Here is a 23,530-nt window from a genome sequence, read left to right as displayed (position 1 = left end):
TTATTATTATTCACCAAAAGTCAAAAAGTACGGCTACATAACTCCCAACTTAATTTTTCCTACACACTAATTTATATAATTTTTTAATACACATTTCTCCCTAAAAAGTCAAAAAGTTAACTCAAACAACCATATTTTTTTCCTCAACTTTTTAATTCAAAAAGTCAAAAAACGCACTTATTTAGGACATTCTAAACAACTAATATATTTTTGACTTTTTACAAAAAAAAATGTAAAAAAAATAATAATAAATAAAGTGACTTAAATAAGTATATTTATTTAGTTTATGTGAATAATACCTTAATTGTCACGTGGTACCTTCTCCCCACCTCATATTTTTTTCAATTAGAAAGGTTATATTTATTATATTTTTATATAAATATTGGTATAATAAATTCCTTCAATGCTGATACATCAAATAATTATTATTCTTTTCCAACTCGTGCTTGTAGGATTGTACACTTTGTTTTCTTTTTCTTTTTCTTTTTCTTTTTTTTATTGTTGTTTACTGGTTATAACCTATATAGATCCTGTTTGGTAGGATTTATTTTCAGTTTATTTAAGTTTTTAACTTAATTTAAGCTATTTTGATGTGTTTGGTTCAGCTTAACAATACAGCTTATAGCTTTTTGTAAGTCAAAAATCAACTTATTCTTTGAGTGGGGAGGAGAAGCTTAATTTATAAGTCAAAAATCAATTTATATTCATAATTATAAGCTGTTAAGTTATAAGTTATAATCATTTTTCCACAGATCTACCAAACGGGGCCATAGTCCACTTCAAATCGTACCTATTGATATAAATAATGGTTACGAATTATATGGTTGCGTTTGGTAGAGTTTTGTAAATATGATTTGAGAGTATGAGTTGTATTTTGAGTTTGTGAGTTGTGAAATTATGATTTGAGTGTAGAAAATTTGTTTGGTTATGATTTTTAAATAGAGTGTTGAATTGTGTTTTGAATTGTATGTGAAATTGAGTGTTGAGAGTTTGATGTGACATGTGAAATAAAAAAATTTGTTTGGTGATGAGTTTTCAAAATAGTTTTCAGAACTTAATTCAACCTTTAATTGATAATCAAACACACAACTCATATATCGATATCCGTATTTTTTATCAACAGTCATAACCAAATTATTTTTCAAATACTCAAATTAAAAAATGATTTTTTTTTCAATTAATTGTTTTTAAGTAATTTTTTTGAATAATTTTTTTTGTCAAATAATTTTTTTTAAATAACTTATATGTCAATTATTTTGTGTCAATTAATTTTTTTGTTAATTCATTTTTTAGGCCTGTGCAAACATTTTGTACAATACGTTTTTATTTTTTTTTAAAATTTTGTTGAAGTCAATAACTTTGGAGAATACATACTAATAACAATTAACATAAATCAGTGTATTTAATATTTTTAAATACAAATTAAAACGTATACGTTACCAAACATTTTCATTACTTTTCCATTTATTACATTTTATTAATTTAATAAAAAACTCGTTTCTTTTTATGCATGCATTATTGTACTTTGAATGTCACCCACCCGTGAAGTGAAGGTCATATAATTGGGGGGAGTGATATTTGTGTATGAAATGACCAATTTGCCCCTCTTGATTTGAATGGCAGGTTGTTACGTAAGAACAAAATGAAAAGGATAATATTGTAATTTCACTTATCCAATACATCTACCCCTCCTATCTTGGGTGTCTGTTCATCATTGTGGAATAAAGGAAAAGACAGACGATGCCAAAAACCTACACACATGGTCAGTATACAGATGCAATTAAAAATAAGTAACGAAAATATAAAAAAAACAACCTTCTGGACCCTCTGAACCTCAGCCTCTATATAAGATTTGCGTCTGCACCATCTTCACCATCCCATTCCAACACACCATCTTCACCATCTCATTCCAACACCTTCGGCAGTTGTACATCACATTATAATATTAACTACATTCAGTGTACATATCTGTGTGAAGGAAGAGAGAAGAGGTTAGTTTGAAGTACAGTTCATATTCTTGATAGGCTGAGAGCTGAGTTGTAGAGAGGCGAATTGCAGGCGAAGAACTGCCACCAGGGACAACCGGCCGGTCATCCTGCCAGTCAGCTGCCCAGTAATCCGGTTTAGCCACCAGTTCGCCCTCCGCACCCAATTTCGCTATCTGTTGCTTATCTGTTCCTTTTTCTGCACCAACATTATACATTTTTCATACATTTTTCTTAACTTCACACCAACATCATACATTTTACTATACATTTTTCATACTTTTTTCTTAACTTTTGCAATCATCATACTGAGAACAAAAAAAGCGAGACTCGAACGTGGTGAAACCTCTAACCCTGTACAACGTGAACCACAACAACAACATCATGACTATCCAACTGATAATTTTCTCACATATAATCATGAACAAGCCTATTCAAATTTCGCTAATCGACCAATTGTTACGGGAAGAAAGGTAAATCTACCTTCTCAATATAATCCATTGTTGCTTGGCAGATTGGATACAATGGGATGGTTACCTTTAACTAATTCACCACATGAGGTATACCCCAACACTGGACTAATTATTTAGCGGGGATATGCCTTATGTGGTAAATTAGTTAAAGGTAACCATCCCATTGTATCCAATCTGCTAAGCAACAATGGATTATATTGAGAAGGTAGATTTACCTTTCTCCCCGTAACAATTGGTCGATTAGCGAAATTTGAATAGGCTTGTTCATGATTATATGTGAGAAAATTATCAGTTGGATAGTCATGATGTTGTTGTTGTGGTTCACGTTGTACTGGGTTAGAGGTTTCACTACGTTCGGGTCTCGCTTTTTTTGTTCTCAGTATGATGATTGCAAAAGTTAAGAAAAAAGTATGAAAAATGCATAGTAAAATGTATGATGTTGGTGTGAAGTTAAGAAAAATGTATGAAAAATGTATAATGTTGGTGCAAAAAAAGGAATAGATAAGCAACAGATAGCGAAATTGGGTGCAGAGGGCGAATTGGTGGCTGAACCGGATTACTGGGCGGTTGACTGGCGGGATGACCGGCCGGTTGTCCCTGGTGGTAGTTCTTCGCCTGCAATTCGCCTCCCTACAACTCAGCTCTCATCCTATCAAGAATATGAACTGTACTTCAAACTAACCTCTTCTCTCTTCCTTCACACGGATATGTACACTGAATGTAGTTAATATTATAATGTGATGTAGAGCTGCCGAAGGTGTTGGAATGAGATGGTGAAGATGGTGTGTTGGAATGAGATGGTGAAGATGTTGCAGACGCAAATCTTATATAGAGGCTGAGGTTCAGAGGGTCCAGAAGGTTGTTTTTTTTTTTTTATATTTTCCTTACTTATTTTTAATTGCATTTGTATACTGACCATGTGTGTAGGTATTTGGCATCGTCTGTCTTTTCCTTTATTCCACAGTGATGAACAGACACCCAGGATAGGAGGGGTAGGTGTATTGGATAAGTGAAATTACAATATTATCATTTTCATTTTGTTCTTACATAACAACCTGCCATTCAAATCAATAGGGGCAAATTGGTCATTTCATACACAAATATCACTCCCCCCAATTATATGACCTTCACTTCATGGGTGGGTGACATTCAAAGTACAATAATGCATGCATAAAAAGAAACGAGTTTTTTATTAAATTAATAAAATGTAATAAATGGAAAAGTAATGAAAATGTTTGGTAAGGTATACGTTTTAATTTGTATTTAAAAATATTAAACACACTGATTTATGTTAATTGTTGTTAGTATGTATTTTCCAAAGTTATTGACTTCAACAAAATTTTAAAAAAAATTAAAAACGTATTGTACAAAATGTTTGCACAGGCCTAAAAAATGAATTAATAGAAAAATTAATTGATACAAAATAATTGACATAGAAGTTATTTAAAAAAAATTATTTGACAAAAAAAAATTATTCAAAAAAATTACTTAAAAACAATTAATTGAAAAAAAAATCATTTTTTAATTTGAGTATTTGAAAAATAATTTGGTTATGACTGTTGAAAAAATACGGATATCGATATATGAGTTGTGTGTTTGATTATCAATTAAAGGTTGAATTAAGTTCTGAAAACTATTTTGAAAACTCATCACCAAACAAATTTTCTTATTTCACATGTCACATGAAACTCTCAAAACTCAATTTCACATACAATTCAAAACACAATTCAACACTCTATTAAAAAATCATAACCAAACAAATTTTCTACACTCAAATTATAATTTCACAACTCACAAACTCAAAATACAACTCATACTCTCAAATCATATTTACAAAACTCTACCAAACGTAACCATATATTTCGTAACAATTATTTATATCAATAGGTACGATTTGAAGTGGACTATGGCTCCGTTTGGTAGAGCTGTGGGAAAATGATTATAACTTATAGCTTAACAGCTTATAGCTTATAATTATGAACATAAACTGATTTTTGACTTATAAATTAAGCTTCTCCTCCCCCACTCAAATAATAAGTTGATTTTTGACTTACAAAAAGCTATAAGCTGTATTGTTAAGCTGAACCAAACACATCAAAATAGCTTAAATTAAACTAAAAGGTAAAATAAGCTGAAAATAAGTCCTACTAAACAGGACCTATATAGGTTATAACAAGAAAACAACAATAAAAAAAATAAAAAGAAAAAGAAAACAAAGTGTACAATCCTACAAGCATGAGTTGGAAAAGAATAATAATTATTTGATGTATCAGTATTGAAGGAATTTATTATACCAATATTTATATAAAAATATAATAAATATAACTTTTCTAATTGAAAAAATTATGAGGTGGGGGAGAAGGTACCGCATGACAATTAAGGTTTTATTTGACATAAACTAAATAAATATACTTATTTAAGTTACTTTATTTATTTATTTTTTTTTGTACATTTTTTGTGAAAAGTCAAAAATATATTGGTTGTTTGGGATGTCCTAAATAAGTGTACTTTTTGAACTAAAAAGTTGAGGAAAAAAATATGGTTGTTTGGGTTAACTTTTTGAAAAAAAATTATTTGACAAAAAAAATTATTCAAAAAAATTACTTAAAAACAATTAATTGAAAAAAAAAATCATTTTTTAATTTGAGTATTTTAAAAATAGTTTGGTTATGACTATTGTGAGTTGTGTGTTTGATTATCAATTAAAGGTTGAATTAAACTATTTTGAAAACTCATCACCAAACAAATTTTCTTATTGCACATGTCACATCAAACTCTCAAAACTCAATTTCACATATAATTCAAAACACAATTCAACACTCTATTCAAAAATCATAACCAAACAAATTTTCTATACTCAAATCATAATTCCACAATTCACAAACTCAAAATACAATTCATACTCTCAAATCATATTTACAAAACTCTACCAAACGTGCTCCGTTTAGTGAAATTTTCAAAATATAGTTCCACGCTCACTTTTGAGTATGGTGTTTGTTTAACGTTTTCAAAAATTAATTTCACACTCACTTTTGAAAACTCTTTCCAAGGTGGAAAAATTTGAGCTAATTGGTTGTCCTACAAGACGTCCTATCGGTCGTCCGACTGGTTGACCGGAACAGTGTTCGATTTTTTTTTTTGCACCTGTTATTTTTATATTACAAAAAATATATATATATATTTGTGATTTTTTTTAAATTTTTTTTATGAGTTTTGAATAGAATTTCGAGTTGTGTGTTTGGTTATAAATTATAAGTTTTTGTATCAAATATCATATATCACATCACTCAATTCAAACTCAATTTAAAACTCTTTTCAAAACTCATAACCAAACAAATTTTTTACACTCAAATCATAATTTTAAAACTCACAAATTTAAAATACAACTCTATTCTCAAATCATAATTTTAAAACATTATTAAACTCTACTAGAGATTTTCCAATCTGGCAAAATAGTAAACAACCCATGATGATTCAAAATGGGGACTAGACTAGGAGGCTGTCAGTGTCATTGTTATGTAATGCGTATTTGATCTTTTGCAAAGTCCAAAGTAGCTTCAACATACCCCTCTAAAATAAAAAAGTAGCTTCAACATACCAACCCTTCAACTGGAGAAAGACGAACAAGAAGCGAGAGGTTGGCAGTTCAAATTCATTAGATGAGAGATTGGGTCGAAAAATTTTGTTAGTCTCTATCTGTACTACCTATCAATCCTTAGGAATAAACTATATATAAAAAGATGAATAAGAAAATATATGACCCCATTACATGAAATATGGGCTCAAGCAGAGAAAGTTATCTCGTGCTAGGAAATACGATCTCAGTTGGAGAAAATTTCTGGTGTAACAGCTGCACCACGTGGTGTCCCGTCAGATCAATACGGCCTCCTTAGCTCTCTTATAAAGTATTAGTACCAACTAATTTAAGATTCAATGCTGTCTTCATTACTTTGTCATTTTATACGGACCTATAATTCAAGGCTGAAAAATAACTGAGGTATTCATTGATAGGCAGATCCACTTCTTCCCAGTTACTTTGTAACATTAACAAATGATTATCACAATACTTTGAGTTATATATCAATTTCAGTAAAAGTGGTAAACAAATACAATCAATCCAACAAACAGTTCAAGTCATCCTATATCTTAGGTAAAGTAAGGCTTCATGACTGGCTGGTAGGCAAGAAATGCAAATTGTAGTCAAAACTCTCAGTTTAAAACCACCATTTTATCACCACCTTTTATGCAGGCTCAACTGTTCGAAATTGGAGCATCACCTCTTTAATATGAAAAAAAGAAGAGAAACCAAGAGGAAAAGTGAAAAATGAAAGCAAAGGTGAAACACTGGTAGAAGCAGCAAGGCATTATATTAAATATTAGGGTAAATTACATTTTAATCCCTTGTGGTTTGTCCAAAAAACATGAACCCCCTATACGTTCATTTGTAACACTTATAAATCCCTAAACTTAATACCAAACTATAATTTTTTACGGATCCGTTTGTTTAAACAGAATGTGGGTTTCACGAGTATAAAAGTATAGTGCAACACAGCGTGGATTACACTCTTGGACCAAAACACATCTTTTCTCTCCTTCATTATATAAATATGTAACACCATCATCTTCTATGCAAAACCACCACTACCACTTTTTATTTGTTCTCTTATCTCACTACTATTACCTTCCATGCAAAATCACAACCAACCAACATCACCACCATCATATTCCACGCAAAACCACCACTATCACCTTTTATTTTTTCTCTCATCTCACTACCATTACCTTCCATACAAAATCACAATAAACCAACATCACCACTATCATATTCCATGCATAACCACCACCATCACTTTTTATTTTTCCTCTTATCTCACCACCATTACCTTCCATGCAAAATTACAACCAACCAACATCACCACCATCATGAAATGATCAAACCCACTTTTCTCTCTCTAAAAATTATCCAAACCCACTTTTCTCTTTATGATTCAAATTAGTAACAAACCAAACCCATGGAATCAAACAATTAATAAGTGGAAACATTTAGATTTTTGAAATAGCATTGATGTGATTTGTACCAACCAACCCACTTTTATCTTCTCCAAACCAGATGCACGAACAAGTCCGAAAAGATCAGATTTTCAAATTCAAACGCACCAATTCAATCCCTTATATCTCTTTCGTCGTAACTCTGTTTTGCCCCATTTTTGCTTCACTAGATTTTCCTCACGGCCTAGTTTTTGTAGCACTCCTCACATGCCTCGATCCGTTCTTTTTGCGTTCTTTCGGAGCTCTGAAGATGACCAAAAAAAAAAAAAAAAAAAATCCATTTCCAACATTTCTTTGGCCTATCTTTCGGACTCTATAATTTTCTTGATTCTTAACAAATTTATCCCGTTCTTTCACCAATCTCTTCACTTTGCTTTATACGTGCTTTATACTTCATCCTATGCCACCTCATTTTCTCATTTCTTCCTAAAATGGGTGGTTTTGGCATGCTCAAAGTTGTCCAAAAACTAACTTCACACATTTCAAAGAAACATCTCCAAATATATTTTTTTCTTTTTCATCATCCACCATCTTCTGCAGCTTCATAGCCCTTTGTAAAGGGTGGTTCTTGGTTTTGACGGAGCTGGGCGATGGTGGTCGTGACAGTCCAATGGTGACATAGAGCTTGCGATGATGGTGATCGTGGAGCTTGATGGTAATGGTGATGGATTCTAGTTGTGAAAATGGGTGAATGAGGTGGGTTTGGTGTTGAAAGGTCGTGGTGATGATGGTGGTCACGGTGAGAGAAAAGATATATATATATATAGAGAGAGAGATACGAAATAATACAAATGAAATGACTGAGTGTAAAATATATAGGGGCATTTATGACTTTTTATTATTTCTGTTACGTTCGTCCAAAATTACAATTTGGTATTAAGTCTAAGAATTTAAGTGTTACAAATGAAACTATAGGGAATTCCGTGTTTTTTGGACAAACCACAAGGGATTAAAGTGTAATTTATCCTAAATATTAATAGCTCTCTATTCAATGCAACATTTTTACAAACTGAAAAACTGACAATCAAATAATAAAAGCTAAAAGCATCATTTCCCGACTTTCCAATAATCAACTTATTTAGTACCTTTTTTTTTTTGGGAAACTTACCAATAAGTCCCATATACAAAGTTCAAGACCCATCTAATCCTTAAACAAAACACTTGCACCAACTAGCCTTACACATTTTTAATTGTTACCAAAAACTCCTATTTTTTTTTTTTTTAATTTATAGACACTGTTATATCTTACTATCGTCGGACTTCCGTCAAACGGTCACCGGAGACTCGTCGGAATGTTCAACAACACCGGGAAGTCGCCGGAGTATTACCGGGAGTTCACCGGAGTGTTGAGAACGTTAATGGAAGTCGTCGGAATGTTCAGAACGTTCACTAGACGTTAAGAATATCACTGGAGACTCACCGGAATCTCTAGAATATTGCCGGAAAAAAAAAAAAAAAATAAATGAAGAAATTAGAGCAAAAAAAAAATAGCAAAATGTGTTAAATATTGATAAACTAAAAGAAAAAAAATGAAACGACAAAAAACAGCAACAATGGGAAAAACATATGCTAGTTTTCAATTTTTGTAAGGTTTAAACAAATAATCTCCAATATTGATCAAACTGAAAAGTAAGTTTTGAAACTGTAAAATGTTACAGTTTCAAAGCAAAAATCTATTAAGTATTTATCTTTATTAATCAAACTGAAAAACATGTTATAAAACTGTAAAATTTTACAGTTCTAAAGAATGTTATGAAGCTGCAAAATTTTAGAGTTTTATACCATGATTCATTCCAGTACCAAAAAAATTTGAAACTGCAAAATTTTACAGTTTTCACCGCCTGTAACTAAAACTCGAGACCCGCTTGTTCAGAACTTGAAAATTTTCTCCATTAGAACAAAAAAAGAGAAGAGTATAATAGAGAAAATGTAGAAAAAAATAAGAGATCGAAGGAGAAAGGCGGATATAGAAAGAAGATTGTACTCCGGCAACTATTTTTTGTTTAAATCTACTCAGATTTGATGTAGATCTACATCAGATCTAAGTAGATCTACTCATCTTTTTCGTCGGAAATATATCTTCTTCGCCGTCGATGAGGGTGAAGTCACAAGTTGATTTCGATGGTTGGTGGTTACCGGTGAACCGCGATCAATGGAGAAAGACGTGATCACCGATCGTCGTCCATGACAAAGAAGATGAGAGAAAAATGCAGAAAAAAAGAGAGAGGAAAACGTAAAGAGTGAGGCAAAAAGCAGAGAGAGAGAGAGGAAAGTAGGACTTTTGAGTCTACTCAAAAAATTATTGAATTAAATAGTGTTCACATATTTCAAATAGGACTTGTGGATAATTTTGCCTTTTTTTTTTTGGCCTCATAAGAATAAGCTTCACCAAATACTGTGGTGAAGGTTCCCTAAAATAAAATAAATAAACAAGCAGTCCAATAAACTGCACAAATTGGGCCAAGGTAATGAAAGAGAGAATAGCTCCTGTACTACCAAATCATCAGAAAATGAGTATGGATGGACACAATAATGCAAGCAAGTCTTGTTTGTTTCTATAGAAAAAGAAGAAAAAGAAAATAAGTTGCTCCTATAAAACTTCTATGAAAGGAGAAAGGATTAGAACCCTGTAAAGAAGCTGGACATTTTATTGTGTAACAATATATATGTGCCTCCCAAGTAGTTTGATGGGCATGAGGTCATTGGTTCGAGTTTTACCAAACGTTGCTAGAGAGCACAAGACTTATCCCCTTAATCCTAGGTCATCAGCTCCTTGCGTTGGGACATGGAGTCAAACTATGGTTCGCTCATCTTGAGGGAGCGAGCACATGTGGAACTTATGGCTTAAGCTATTAAGATAACAGGATGTAATGCAGAGGCACGGGTAATTTGAGAAGCTCAATTACAAAGAAAAGATGTAAATGCATCACAATATTTAACCTTCCGTGAGCCGACTTTGTGAAACATGTTCAAACTTCAGAAATTACAAGGAAAAATTGTGATAAGCAACAAATTTTACAAAACATTCCGTGCGATAACTCAGAAGTTTCTCAAAAATATTCTCTCATGCAGAATATTCATTGCTCGCCAAGTGTATAGTGGTAGGTATATGATATATATCAGTTTAATGTTGGGCAAGCTTTGATTACTAAAATGTAATCTCCCAGACAAATTATCAAACACGGAAATTTGATCATAATGCAAAGATGGCGAACCAAGATGACAAAAATACAGATATATGTGCACCAATTATGGACTCTGATTATGAATGATAGTCTTTTCCTGCCACATCCTTTTCATGAATTACACACAATAAAAAAAACGCTAATCACTATGGTTATCAACCATATTTCGGATCCAAGTGATCAACTATGAGAAATTTATTTCCAAACAAGCTAAAAGAATGTTTCAGCATGGCAACATTTCTAAAAATGAAAATATTAAAGTGTCAATATTATCTATACCAGTCTTAATCAATCACTATGATTGCTTATAAAAAATAATAAAGTAAAAATAGACTAGTCACTCCTTAAGTGAAGGGGACTGGTGAATCAACCCCCAGAAAAGAAACCATATCACTTAGCATTGCATTTACTCCCACTAACAAAACTAAACCAAACCAAGTCTTGTGTCCTAATCAAGTGGTGTTGGTAACATAAATCCTTGTTCGCCATTATGCTCCATCAAAGGTTATATACTCAATTAAATTAAATAAATTCATAACTTCTTAAAATATTCAAATTTCTATATTTGAAGTAGTCGTTAAAGATTCACGTTTGACTGGCTAAAATACCTTCTCTTTCTCATGTCACTCTGTCTCTTGAAATTGACACTGCAGATCCAAGCACATGGCAAGTACAATTATCTACTTCCAAAAATAAAATAAATCCATCTTAAGAGGAAATCTCTTCTTCAAAGCTTGCAAACTTACGAATTTTTTTTGGAAAATATATAATAGTGGTAGGGTCACAACAGTTTTATGCACACTCCATCACTCACCAAATTCAAAATTGACAAAAGCTACCCAAAATTGGGTGGTAACCACATGAAACTGTGATAATTAATTTTATATAGTGGCAAAAACTACCCAAAAACAATCTGATAAGGCTGGCCAGATTTGATTTGAACTTACCCGATGAACCCAAATGGATAAGAATATCTGAATAAAATGGCATTACTACATAAGGTTCATTGGCATAACTTTATCCAAAATGATGTTTAGATCATTCACACCCATTGGAGTATTATCCGCCGCAAATGACAACATCCAGAGGGTCATTTGGGAAATGGAGAGTTAAAGAAATAGGCTCCTTGGAGGAGAGCTGCATTGCTTAGGTGGCTCAGCTAACTTATTAGGAAACTACAACTTGCCTTGATCCTCATTTTTGTTATATTATTTTCACAGTAACTGCTTTATTTAAAAAGATAAATCTTTAAGTATCATCCCACCTACAGCCGTTAAGGACCCTTATCTAGCAAAGTTGTGTTAGCACAAATTTAGTTATGGCAACTGGATAGGCTCTTATCCTTGCTAAATTCTCCAGTTTGTTGATTATATAGTTCAATTTTGATAATAGTTGGAGAATGTGGAAGTTTTGCAGAGAGACTACTCTACAATGAACACGCAAAAAACACAGAAGAACTTTTAGCAGTTTTGATCAAGCTTCAGGTTACCTCGTTCTATATTTCCACCGGACAGGATAATTAAGCAGAAAAACAAGTCGTAACAATTTATTGGATAGAGAAAAAAGTTAATTCAGCAAAACCAAAATAGGAACATTAATCATTTCTGCTTGATCTTAATCCTTTTGGAAGTAACTTCCCTGTTAACAATTAGATGCCATAGCAGCTCAGTGTCGATGACATTGTAATTAGGAGTCTCACTAAGAAGTGATAAACTCTATAAAGAAATAGAATAGAACGACATAACACTTTGAAGCGGAAATTTATAATACACACAGCCTCAGCATTATCACAATCACAAAGTTATGCAGGATGAAAATTGTCTAGATGGTACGGTACAAAATCAGCAAATCAAAAAAATCAACAGCGGTCTACGTAAGAAAAAGTAAAAAGGAAAATACATTTCAATAATCGAATGAAGAGACCACCTGATGGAGTAGAATAGCAAGAATTTGAGAAGACGTGCTAAACTACTGACAAGCAATACCCGGAATAATGAGCTACGAAACTAGTTCCACAGGGTACTTGTCAATGCAATCCTCCCAGGGACCATTATGAGGCTGCTTCACATTTCGAAGTGCCTTCCAGACTGCACTATTACATTTGAAACCACTCCCAAACGCAATCTGCCAGACCCGGTGCCCTTTTCGCATCCTCCCCTTGGCCTCAATGTATGCCAGTTCATACCAAATGGAGCTCGATGAAGTGTTCCCAAATCGGTGGAGGGTCATCCGAGATGCTTCCACATGAATTGGCAGCAGCTGCAAATTCTTCTCCAGCTCATCAATCACAGCCCTTCCCCCAGCATGTATGCAGAAATGATCAAATGCAAGCGTAAAATCTGGGATATAAGGCTTGATATTTTTATTAAACAACTTCTTGACCACCAGGGTAGCAAAGAACAGAAGTTGCTCGCTAATTGGGAGCACAATAGGACCCAATGTAGTGATGTTGGTTTTAAGAGCCCCACCGGCAATTGCCATGAGGTCTTTGGATAATGAAACACCAGTCTTCCCTGCATCATCCTGCTCTTGATAAACACAACGAAAAGCCTTATCATCTGCCCCCTTGTGGGTCCTCACAACATGAACAAGCTTATACTTGGCCCGCCTCCTATCAGCATACTTATTCGACAACAAAACCGCAGAACCCCCAACTCTAAACAAACAATTGGGTATCAACATAGACTTCTTATTCCCAAAATACCAATTCTGGGTCATGTTTTCCGTACTAACAACAACAGCCAAAGTATTTCTATGAACTAGCAACATGTCCTTGGCAAGATCAATAGCAATCACCCCTGCACTACAACCCATACCCCCCAAATTGAAACTCCGGATATTACCCCTCAATTTATACTTATTTATAATCATAGCAGAAAGAGAAGGAGTCGGATTAAACAAACTACAATTCACAACAAGAACACCAATATCCTTAGGTTTAATCGAGGTATTAGCAAATAGATTATCCAAAGCACCATACATGACCATCTCGGCCTCCTCTCTCGCAGCCGCCATAGACGGTCTTGGAGGAATACAATGCATAGATTCAGGGGCATAAGTCTCTTCCCCGAGCCCCGAACGCTCCAAGATCTTGCGTTGGAACTCCAAGGAAGACTCATCGAAGTCCCCGGTGAGCCTCGAGTGCTCCAAGAACCGGGAAGACGAAGCTTTAAGGTGATCAGGAGCACGATAACAGGCATAATCAACAAGATAAACAGGTCTAGGGCGAGTCACGATATAGGCAGTGGATCCGAAAACCAAAAAAGCAGAGCAAACAATAACACTGACGAGATTGTATTGAAGGTGAAGCCATAACTGGCGAACGTCATTAGGGTTCATTTGAGAAGCTTGGACCAAAATCACAGCAATTACAGGTATGAGACATAGAGTCAATAGATGAGAGATCAAGTAGTGATAACCTAGTTTTACGTACTTGAGATTCACACTCTGGAGGAAATCGGGAAGCTTCCGGCTGTGGTGGATCTGAACGCCACCGCCACGGCCGCCGTTGAATCGACCATCGCCTCCTCCGTCCATGGCGGCGTCTCTCATCTCAACCCTAATCTGATTTGACCTAGATTTTTATTTATATATATATATATATAGAAGATGAGAGAGAGATTTAAAAATTGAGTTTTTAATTTATTTGATTTGAATAAATCATTGAGAGTGAGGAATCAAAGCAGAGATAATCTAATCTAAATAACTGACCGTTCCAATCATTTTTTTTTTGTTTTTTTTTTTTATTTTTGGTTTGTAAAGTCTATAATATAATAATATAATAAGTGGTTGTGATTCTGACGAAAAGTAAGGAAAGTGCCATTTATTGTAGTGTGAAATGTCAAGTTGTTCGTGTTGAACAGACATGTACAGGTAAAAGGTTTCTGAGAAATCCATAACCGACGTTGAATGAGCTGGCATTCAAGAATCGTGTCAAGTAGACGTAGACAAGTGTGCATTTAATGAAATCATATTATAAAATCGAATAGTGTTAGAGATATTAAATCATACTCCCTCTGTCCCAAAATAATGATTTTTTTTAGGAAATTAAACTTTTTTTGGTAGTATAATTATTGCATTTGAAAAAAGTTGATTTTCTAAAATTATGCTTTTGATAGTACATTTTTTGAGAATATCAATGCATAATTGTACTTTTTATGTTGTTTATTAATTTAAAAGAAGGGTAAAATAGGAAATTTATATTATTTTTGTACTTGATTTTTGAAGAGGGACTAATATTTTGGGACAATGAAAAATGGAATAAGGAACTAATATTTTAGGACGGAGGGAGTATTAGAAAATAGATCCCTACGGGGTGACCCCAGACCCCAGTGAAGAGTGATTGGTCTAAATTTTTATTTTTATTTTTTTTTAAATTTAATGATCAACCACTACGTGTGAGGGTTGGTGGTGGGGGTGTTGGAGACTGGGTCTCCAGTACAACTCTTAGAAAATGTTATGAATTTTAAATAATGTATTAAATTTTTTTATCAATTTTTTCACATAGGTATGGAACCTACACAAATTTATATGTGTGTGGGTGTGTGTGAGTCTCATCCCATGTGAGAAGTTTGATAAAAAATTTAATAGATTATTTGGGACGGTAAGGGGCAGTGCCAAAGAAGGCTCAGGGTCACGTGCCCCCCTCAATTTTGAACTTTTTTTTTTTATTTTTATGTCATGGTCATATACAAAATGTATTTTTTTTTTCTTAATATGTTCTTTGGTTAAGGATTTATTGTATTGTTTTACAAGTAATTATTTGATACTTTGGGAGTACTATGTGGTATTATTTATGTAGTAGTTTAAACCAATAGTGTAGTGAGAAATTTTATGAATTAAATATAATTAACTCATTTTTTTTAGATAGTTGACAAGTTAATTAGTGTGATTTGTGATTTCTCATGCTTGAAGCATCACATATACAACGTCATATGGTATTCTAAGACTATTTAAAAATTTTCATTCAAAATACATCATTTATAAGCAATATTATCTCTTTAATATTTTATGTCAAATAAAAATTAAATAGATTTTATAGTAATTTATGCTATAAATGATGCATTTTTATTTTCTCAAAATTAGAAATTTTGATCCGTAATTTTTTGTATTAAAATTACAAACTTACATCACCATCTCACACCGAGCTATTACAAACTATTATAGAATTTTGATTTATTCCTATTAATAATGATTTTTAATTTCTTATGCTTAAATTTAGCTTATAAAATTATTATTATCTTAATGTTGATCATGATTTTTTTTAAATAAAAAATTGTAATTAATAAGTATTCTTTCTAACTTAATTTCCTGGCTCCGCCACTAGGGGCGGTGGTACTACATGTACCAATTAATATCCATACTAGTATACTAGTATACCAACTAGTATTATTCCATTATTACTAACCCCACTTATTATACAAATTACAAATACCTAAAATCTCTAAAATTATGCCACATCATCTATTACTATACTAGTTAGTACATTAAGGCCATGTTTGTTTGGGTGGACATGAGTTTGGGATTGGACTAATAGTCCAATAAAATTATTAATCCGATGTTTGGTTAAACAATTGAAGTATGGACTAATTATTTTAAACTTGACTATTAGTTAAGATAGGATACATAATCCAACGGATTCGTAGTCCTAGGACTATTAGTCATGAGAATGCTAATCCAGTCCGCCCAAACAAACATAGCCTAATTGGTACATATAGCATAATTGGTATATATAACATTATTCTATTTGGGTCCCTAGCATCACTTATAAACATTAAATGTCTCACGTGGAGATGAGATCCGTAATTTTGTGGACTCTACACCCATGTGAGACATTTGATTATTTATTTGATAAAAAATTTAGAACCTATACTATTTTGGGGGATGTACCAATAAATCTCAAATTAATAACTTATACACTGTTTAGTCCTAAAAGTTTTCTTATAGACTGAAAGGTCCCATTACAATGTTTCAAATATCAGATTAATGTTTCGAACATTAGATTTCGAACATCAGATTAATGTTTCGAACATTAGATTCCAAACATCAAATTAATGTTTCGAACATTAGATTGATGTGCAAATTGGACTAAATAGAGCATAAAAAATTTTTTAGGACTAAATAGTTTAACTTTTCAGAAACTAGGACTTATGCGTAAATTTTCCTTTTTCTATAAAATAAAATTATCACATGCATCAAGAAAATCACGTGATTTTATATCTATTCAATAAAATTATATCATTTTTTATTATTGCCTTCTTTCTAATATTATGTAATTTTTTCACCTCTATTATTAAATAGACACAATATTAATGTGAAATTATCCGTTCTCTAGAGAATTTTTTTTACTAGTAGTGAAAATTTTATTAAAACATTTATTTTTATGTTTAATTAATTAAAAAATATATTATTAATGAAATCATCATTATATACCAACATGTTTTCTTCGACAAAAAATGCCTTGCCAAATGTGTTTTAAAATGAGCTAAAATAATTCTTTCTAAACTAAAATAGTTAATAAAACAAAATATTCCATTACATCACTTTTTAAATTTTTTTATACGTCTTCCATAAAAAATTAAATAATCGACTAAAATAATATATTTTCAAACAACCCATATCTGTGTTGTGCCATTTACTAGGGAATTTTTTGATGAAATATATATTTTTCTACCCTTGTAGAGGAAGGTAATGTCTAGTTCAGATTAATAAAACTATATATACGTATTTACTTTAATGGGAAATTAAATAAAAAATAAAAACTTTGATAAATTTATGTTCATAATTTTCTTGTTTTTCAGACAAAACGTAGAAAAACACAAAATGAACTAAAGTAAATTTATTATAAATTTTTTTAAAAAGAAACGAGGAAGAAGAGAACTTTGAATTGCTTCTTGAAAACTTCATTGATTCATGGATTCTTCTTGAATTAACATGATAACAATGCATAATTGCACTTAAATTAAATGTCTTTTTAAATTAAGCTACACAATCTTTAAAAGTGCTTATTATAGCTTTTCAAATGGAGTTCAGAAAATTTACTAGCAGATGCAATGAACAGCGGCATGAGTCAAATCCACCACCATGTACAACACCATAGCAGCAAATAAAAGAGTACAACCGAAATTTCTAATCTTACCGTTAATTGTTTTCCAACATCCAAATGATAAGTAGATTAAACCAAAAATATTAAGCATATGGGTTGATAGATAGGTGAAGTTACATGTTATAAAGTTTGCAAATACACAAATTAAATGATTCTAAAAAACAGGGATAGAGGTATAATCAGGTAAAATTGGAAAAAGAGTTATACTAATAGAGAGCCCCCTTTATCAGTCTCTGTGTAAGAGCTTTCGGGAGTCCCATCACGCTATCGGTTGTTCCTACCTGCATATAGCAAAGCACTAATTGATGTTAATGCCTGAAGACCATTAATAAAGTGATTCATCCGTAACTCCACGATAGCAAATAAAGTTCTTCATGAGTAGGGGGGGAAAGGACATAAAGACGGAGAAAGATTTGGAAATTATTGATGAACAGAGTTGCATTGGAAACGGATGCTAAAGGGCATTCTTGACATTTATTATTTGGGAACAAGTTGGACAATGAGAGAGCATTTTGGGCTGCGGACATATGAGCCTTTTCTTTAACCGATTCTATATCTGCTATAAAGAGCAAAATAAAATTAAAAATTAAAAAGGAAAAGGGAAAAAAGCTATTCCGAAAAAAGTTTAATCTGTTCTTTTCGAGTATAACTACTCTGCTTAGTAACGGGTCAGCTGAGCTCATAGTATATAGACCCAAGTTTGGATTTTAGCAAGCCATACTATACTATGGGCTTGGAGGTATTTGATTGTCCATGTATTATGCACATACAATATGAATGTGCCTCCTATGACTACAATTTATCAACAATGACATTAGAAATCAGAAGATTCGGCAGACATCAAGAAACCAACCACTTGTTTAACGTAGGGTAGTATCAAAGGATGTTCTATGATCAACCCTCCAGCAACATTGAGAACAAACCCCTCCTCAATCTGGACTCAGAGAAAGAAAGAAAACAAAACTTGACTTGTCAGTTGATCAAATAATACAACCACCGCCAATTATAATGAAAACATACTATACCAGGTTATCAATGACTTGATCCGGTATGTCATGGAAATAAATCTGCAAGTCATCACCACAAGTGTAGTTTCAACATATTATACATGATAATTCTTTAGGAAAAAAAAAAACACTAAGGATTCACAGTGCAAAAAGAACACCAACTAACAAACACAACACTAGAAAATAATACTTTTTTGCATAAAGAAAAGGGAATGTCATGCAAATTAAAAGATAGATATATTGGATAACAAAATATGAAATGTCTTTGACAAAGAAGTTCTTGCACATCATAAATTTCAAAGTTTTCTGGCACACCAAGCAACCAGAGGAGCTTACACATCTGATGATTATAGAAAAAATTATACTAATAACAATAATTTCCGAATATTTACACCCATGAAAAAGATGAGGGTTATTGATAGTTCTAGTTTGCTTAAAGTTTATTAGGCATTTATCAAGCTTCAACAAAAGCATTTGTGCTATAATTCCACATCAAAATCACAGGTAAATAATGTATTTCTACATTCCAACACTGTCTTTCTCAAATCCCAAAGAGTCAAGAATTTTTTTTTTTTGTAACCCCAAACCTATAAGCTTGCCCCTATAAAGAATTTGTTTGCAATAAAAGATGGGTAAGGAAGGATAACTTTTTCAGCCTATACATTATTGGTTAAGTTATTAGGTTACAACAATATATGACCCTAGTACAAGATATTTTTAGCACACCAATCAGAGAACATATAATTGGTGTCATGTCACACAATCATTTCTTTTTCTTTTTTAGCTTTGGCCTGGTATATGTGTCAAATAATTTGAGTTATTAATTGGTCTAAAATCTCTTATGTAATAACAAAAATCTTCAGAACAAGTCAAAAGGCATTGAGGTCTTAAAAAATTACAAAAAAAACTTCCCTTATAAGGATATCAGAACAAGTCATAACGTAATGAGTAGAGGTAAATTGTACCTCCACTTTGTCCCATTCTCCTTTTCTGAATCCAGTCTTGAGATTCATAACAAGAACAGAGCTCACTGTCGCCGCATGCCCACCAGAATAACCTATTATGTGCAATGGTAAGATTGGCAGAACCATAAACTGTGACAGCAGAAAATTGTGGTAAAAGTATGAAGCAAACCTTTGATGAATTGGCGAGCTTCTTCCTTACTAGATGGTTTTTCCCTTATTGCACCTTCATAGACAACCACCTCCAAATCATTTGAAGTTAGGAATATGAAATAAGTAACAAAATGTAATTATATTTCTCCAAAAAAAAAAAAGAACGGGGCAAATCCCTGACAATGTTTTGAGGCATGTCCCATCTCCTTCAAAATGCAATATATCCTAGTTGCATAGATGGAACTAGGCGATCCCAATCTTGATTTGATCCACCAAATTGATTAAATAGGGTACATCAAGAGAAATGAAACAGGACATACTGTGTCAGCTGCTATTAAAAGTGTTGGTTTGACATCCGTCTCTTGATTATCCATTGTTTGAAGTTTCAATACGAGGGCATCAGCCTGAGATGCAGTGCAATTTACACCCAATCAATGGACGAGACTAGAACCAAAACTATTCCATCTTAGGACAATGCATACAAAGAAAACAGCCAAACAGAATGCTAGAACTTATCAGTGTAATATATTTAGATAAGAAGAGTGCACAAACTATATAGCTTAGGAAGAAAATATGACATTTATACATCTGTAGATTCTGTACACACATGATAAGACAATTTACAACCTGCTAATAGTAGCTAAAGACGCACTTATTAGGCACCATAAAAGCCCAAGGCATCAACTGTGGCTTTTGCTAGGCGGCCCTTTCAAACCCACTTAGTACCTAGTACCTAGGTCCAACCCAAACTGCATAAGGCACAAGACCCAGAATAGGCATGCCTCGGTTAAATAGGGCCCTTTTCTTTTTCTTTTCTTTTCTTTTTTTTATCAGCAACATAATGAATTTTATTGAAGAAAAAGTAAAGTACCCAGGAGGACTCGTCCTCAAAGATCAAAACATACAAGACTAAGAAAAAAACTCAAACAAAAATAGGGCCCTTTTCTTGATGTTTACTGATTGGGCTTGTTTTACTATTAACTACTGTTTTTGTTATGGACCCTATGTTACCTAGAGCGTGGATCATTCCGGTACACGGAACAGGAACGGAAACAAGGTACGCCACATGATCTAAAATGTGGTACGATACGAGTAGACTTATATTTATCACACTTAAGATACTTCTAGAGTAATTTTCTTTCAGCAATTAAGTATCAAATAAAATTTTTTCTTCTTCTTTCATGTAGCAAATCATTTCTATGAAAATTATGACCCATTTTTATTTTTTATCTTGTCAAAACTTAACTTACCTTAGATTTTAGTTCATATATATATATATATATTTTCTCCTGAATTAACATTTAAGGAAATATATTGGAAAAAGTTTGGAGATCGCTTTGGATCACTAAATTTACCGTTTTAGAGCGAAAGTGTACCATGTTTTGGAATGTGCGTACTAATACGTAATTTGCTAGGGTATTAGCATTTTCTGGTAACATAGTATGGACCTTTGGGCCTTGTGGTGTATTGTGGTTCGAGTGGTCCTCAAAGCATTGGATTCAAGAAATTTTAAAAGTCCCTATGGGGGAACAACTGAAGCTCTGGTCCTAAACCAAGCTCTCTAGTCTCCATCCATCACATAGGTCTCAACTTTTAAGTTCCCAAATAGTTTAAGTTCCAGATGTTTTGATCCAGGCTTCTGCCTGTATTTTTTTTTTGTTTCTAAACCATTATTATTATTTCCTCTTTTTGGAACTGTTTTCTTCCTCTGAGCAATTGCTCTTTAATCGTAGCGCCTTAGTGCACCTTGAGCATTTAACCACTAAACCATTATGCAATCACAAGAAGACAAAATGCTTTACACACATGAGACATCCATGCAAAATACAGGAAAGTCTGTAATGATGCATCTGATAAGGGGTTTCGTATAAACATATTGTTGTTGCATGATTTAACAGATATACTACCTCTTCAACAAGTGTAAATAAAGACAGAGCGACTGCATGCTAAAGTTGGATGCCCAACATATGAACCACAAAAAACAGTTTGTAATTATGACAATATTCGGATTCTAACTCAAAAGGAAAAACCAACCTTCGCCTTTGCAAGGGCCATTACCAACTCTTCTGGCTTTTCTTTCCGAATGCCTTTCTCATCGATGTCTGCAGTCTAAAATTATAAGCAAAGTTAACTTCTTGGCATCTATGAGATGAATACCAGACAATCGACTAGAATATACCACGATTGTGAAGTCGTATCCCATCTCAGCTAGTATTTTCCGACGGGCTACTGAAGATGATCCCAAGATAATCTGCACAATAAGGAAATGCTCACATAAACAAGATATGCAACAATTTTTTGCAGTTCCGATGTGAATACAATTCCCGATAACTTCCTAATCCCCTAGAATTTGTGCATATCCAGTGTTAGAAGTTAAAAACATCATGCAAATGCCAGCTGCTTTTCATAACTATTGGCATATATTTTGAATATAACATGATCCATCAAATTCCTAATCATCTCAAAAACACATCAAGCACTAAGCCCAAGACAATGAAAGAGTTAACTAACATGCCACATTATCATTACAGTAAGAACAACTTAAGGTTTAAATGAGCAACAAGAATCCATTCAACTCACACGCATATCTCCCCAAACTTAAGATTAATGATATGAAACATCAATTTTGAAACATGGGTTACGGAAAGCACGATTCACCAATGTGACAAAACCTAATAATGCACAAATCAACCAACATTGGTACAGGCAAATAGACAAAAACACAAACAGGTGATAGGTTATCTGTGAAAAAGAAGAAGATTAGTACATGAAGAAGAAAAATAAAAATAAAAACAAAAACAAATTTATAAAGACAAACCCCATCTAAGAAAAGCGACATACATTTTCTAGCCCTCCGCTTGGATTTTTATATGATTTTCTTCGTTATATCTCGGGAAACAAACGAATGATTTATTTAATTAACCCTAGTTTTTGTTTGAGACAAGTGAATCGAAACTACGATCAATAAAGATCAAAGTGTACCTTGAATTGTGAAGCACTGGGTTCCATCTTTCTGGGAGAGCTATCTAGTGGCGATCAGTCCGATCAGAACCTTTACTACAGAATCTAAAGACCGTTCTGCTAAGCCCTAAGCTGTGTTTTAAAGCTACTCCCTCGTCCACTTTAGATTTTTCAATAACACTTTTCAAAAAATTCTATTTTTAAATTTTTTTAATATTTAAATTTTTTTTAATTTTTAAACATACCTAATATAAATATACGTAAAAAGAAAAAAAATTATAAAAAAAACTTTTTAAAAATTCACTAAATACCAAAAAATATAAAAAAAGAAAAACGAGAATTTTGTACATTTTTTATATTTTTATATATTTATTAATTTTTTAAAATATTTTTTCATAAATTTTTTACTTTTTAGATACATCTAAGTAAGGTGCATCTAAAAAAGTAAAAAAAAATATTAAAATTTTAAAAATATTCACTAAAAATAAAAAAAAAGAAAATCAAAAAATTCAGTTTTCAAAAAATTTAATCCAAAAAACTCAAACCAAACACATTAGAATTCAATTTTTTTTAGTTGTATAATTATTACACTTTAAAAAAATTGATTTTCCAAAATTACTCTTTGATAGTACATTTTTTGGAGACTATCA

At 32.5% G+C, this 23,530-nt stretch overlaps 2 protein-coding genes across 3 annotated transcripts; both read right to left on the bottom strand.

Annotated features, from left to right (window-relative positions):
- Nucleotides 1-12,439: 12,439 nt before the first annotated feature.
- LOC114281901 (3-ketoacyl-CoA synthase 4) lies at nucleotides 12,440-14,642 on the bottom strand. The gene has a single exon (XM_028224490.2). It carries the CDS (start codon nucleotides 14,242-14,244, stop codon nucleotides 12,691-12,693), a length of 1,554 nt encoding a protein of 517 aa, XP_028080291.2. The 5' UTR covers nucleotides 14,245-14,642; the 3' UTR covers nucleotides 12,440-12,690.
- Nucleotides 14,643-17,836: 3,194 nt separating this feature from the next.
- LOC114281902 (uncharacterized) lies at nucleotides 17,837-23,056 on the bottom strand. Of its 2 annotated transcripts, none has more exons than XM_082922199.1 (9): nucleotides 22,902-23,056; nucleotides 22,099-22,170; nucleotides 21,954-22,028; nucleotides 20,240-20,323; nucleotides 19,939-20,008; nucleotides 19,770-19,861; nucleotides 18,823-18,864; nucleotides 18,651-18,731; nucleotides 17,837-18,078 (listed from the first exon to the last, which is right to left on the bottom strand). In XM_082922199.1, the coding sequence occupies exons 1-9, from the start codon at nucleotides 22,926-22,928 to the stop codon at nucleotides 18,004-18,006; spliced, it is 618 nt and encodes a 205-aa protein (XP_082778325.1). In that variant the 5' UTR covers nucleotides 22,929-23,056; the 3' UTR covers nucleotides 17,837-18,003. The 2 variants fall into 2 exon arrangements, with proteins under 2 accessions (XP_082778325.1, XP_082778326.1); XM_082922200.1 differs by having other exon boundaries at nucleotides 22,102-22,170; nucleotides 22,902-23,047.
- Between the last annotated feature and the right edge of the window lie 474 nt (nucleotides 23,057-23,530).

Source organism: Camellia sinensis, chromosome 3 (genome assembly GCF_055761805.1).
Source record: "Camellia sinensis isolate YWXY chromosome 3, ASM5576180v1, whole genome shotgun sequence".
Taxonomy (NCBI): domain Eukaryota; kingdom Viridiplantae; phylum Streptophyta; class Magnoliopsida; order Ericales; family Theaceae; genus Camellia; species Camellia sinensis.
Note: the sequence above shows the minus strand (reverse complement) of the source record. Positions and strands in the feature narration are given on the sequence as shown.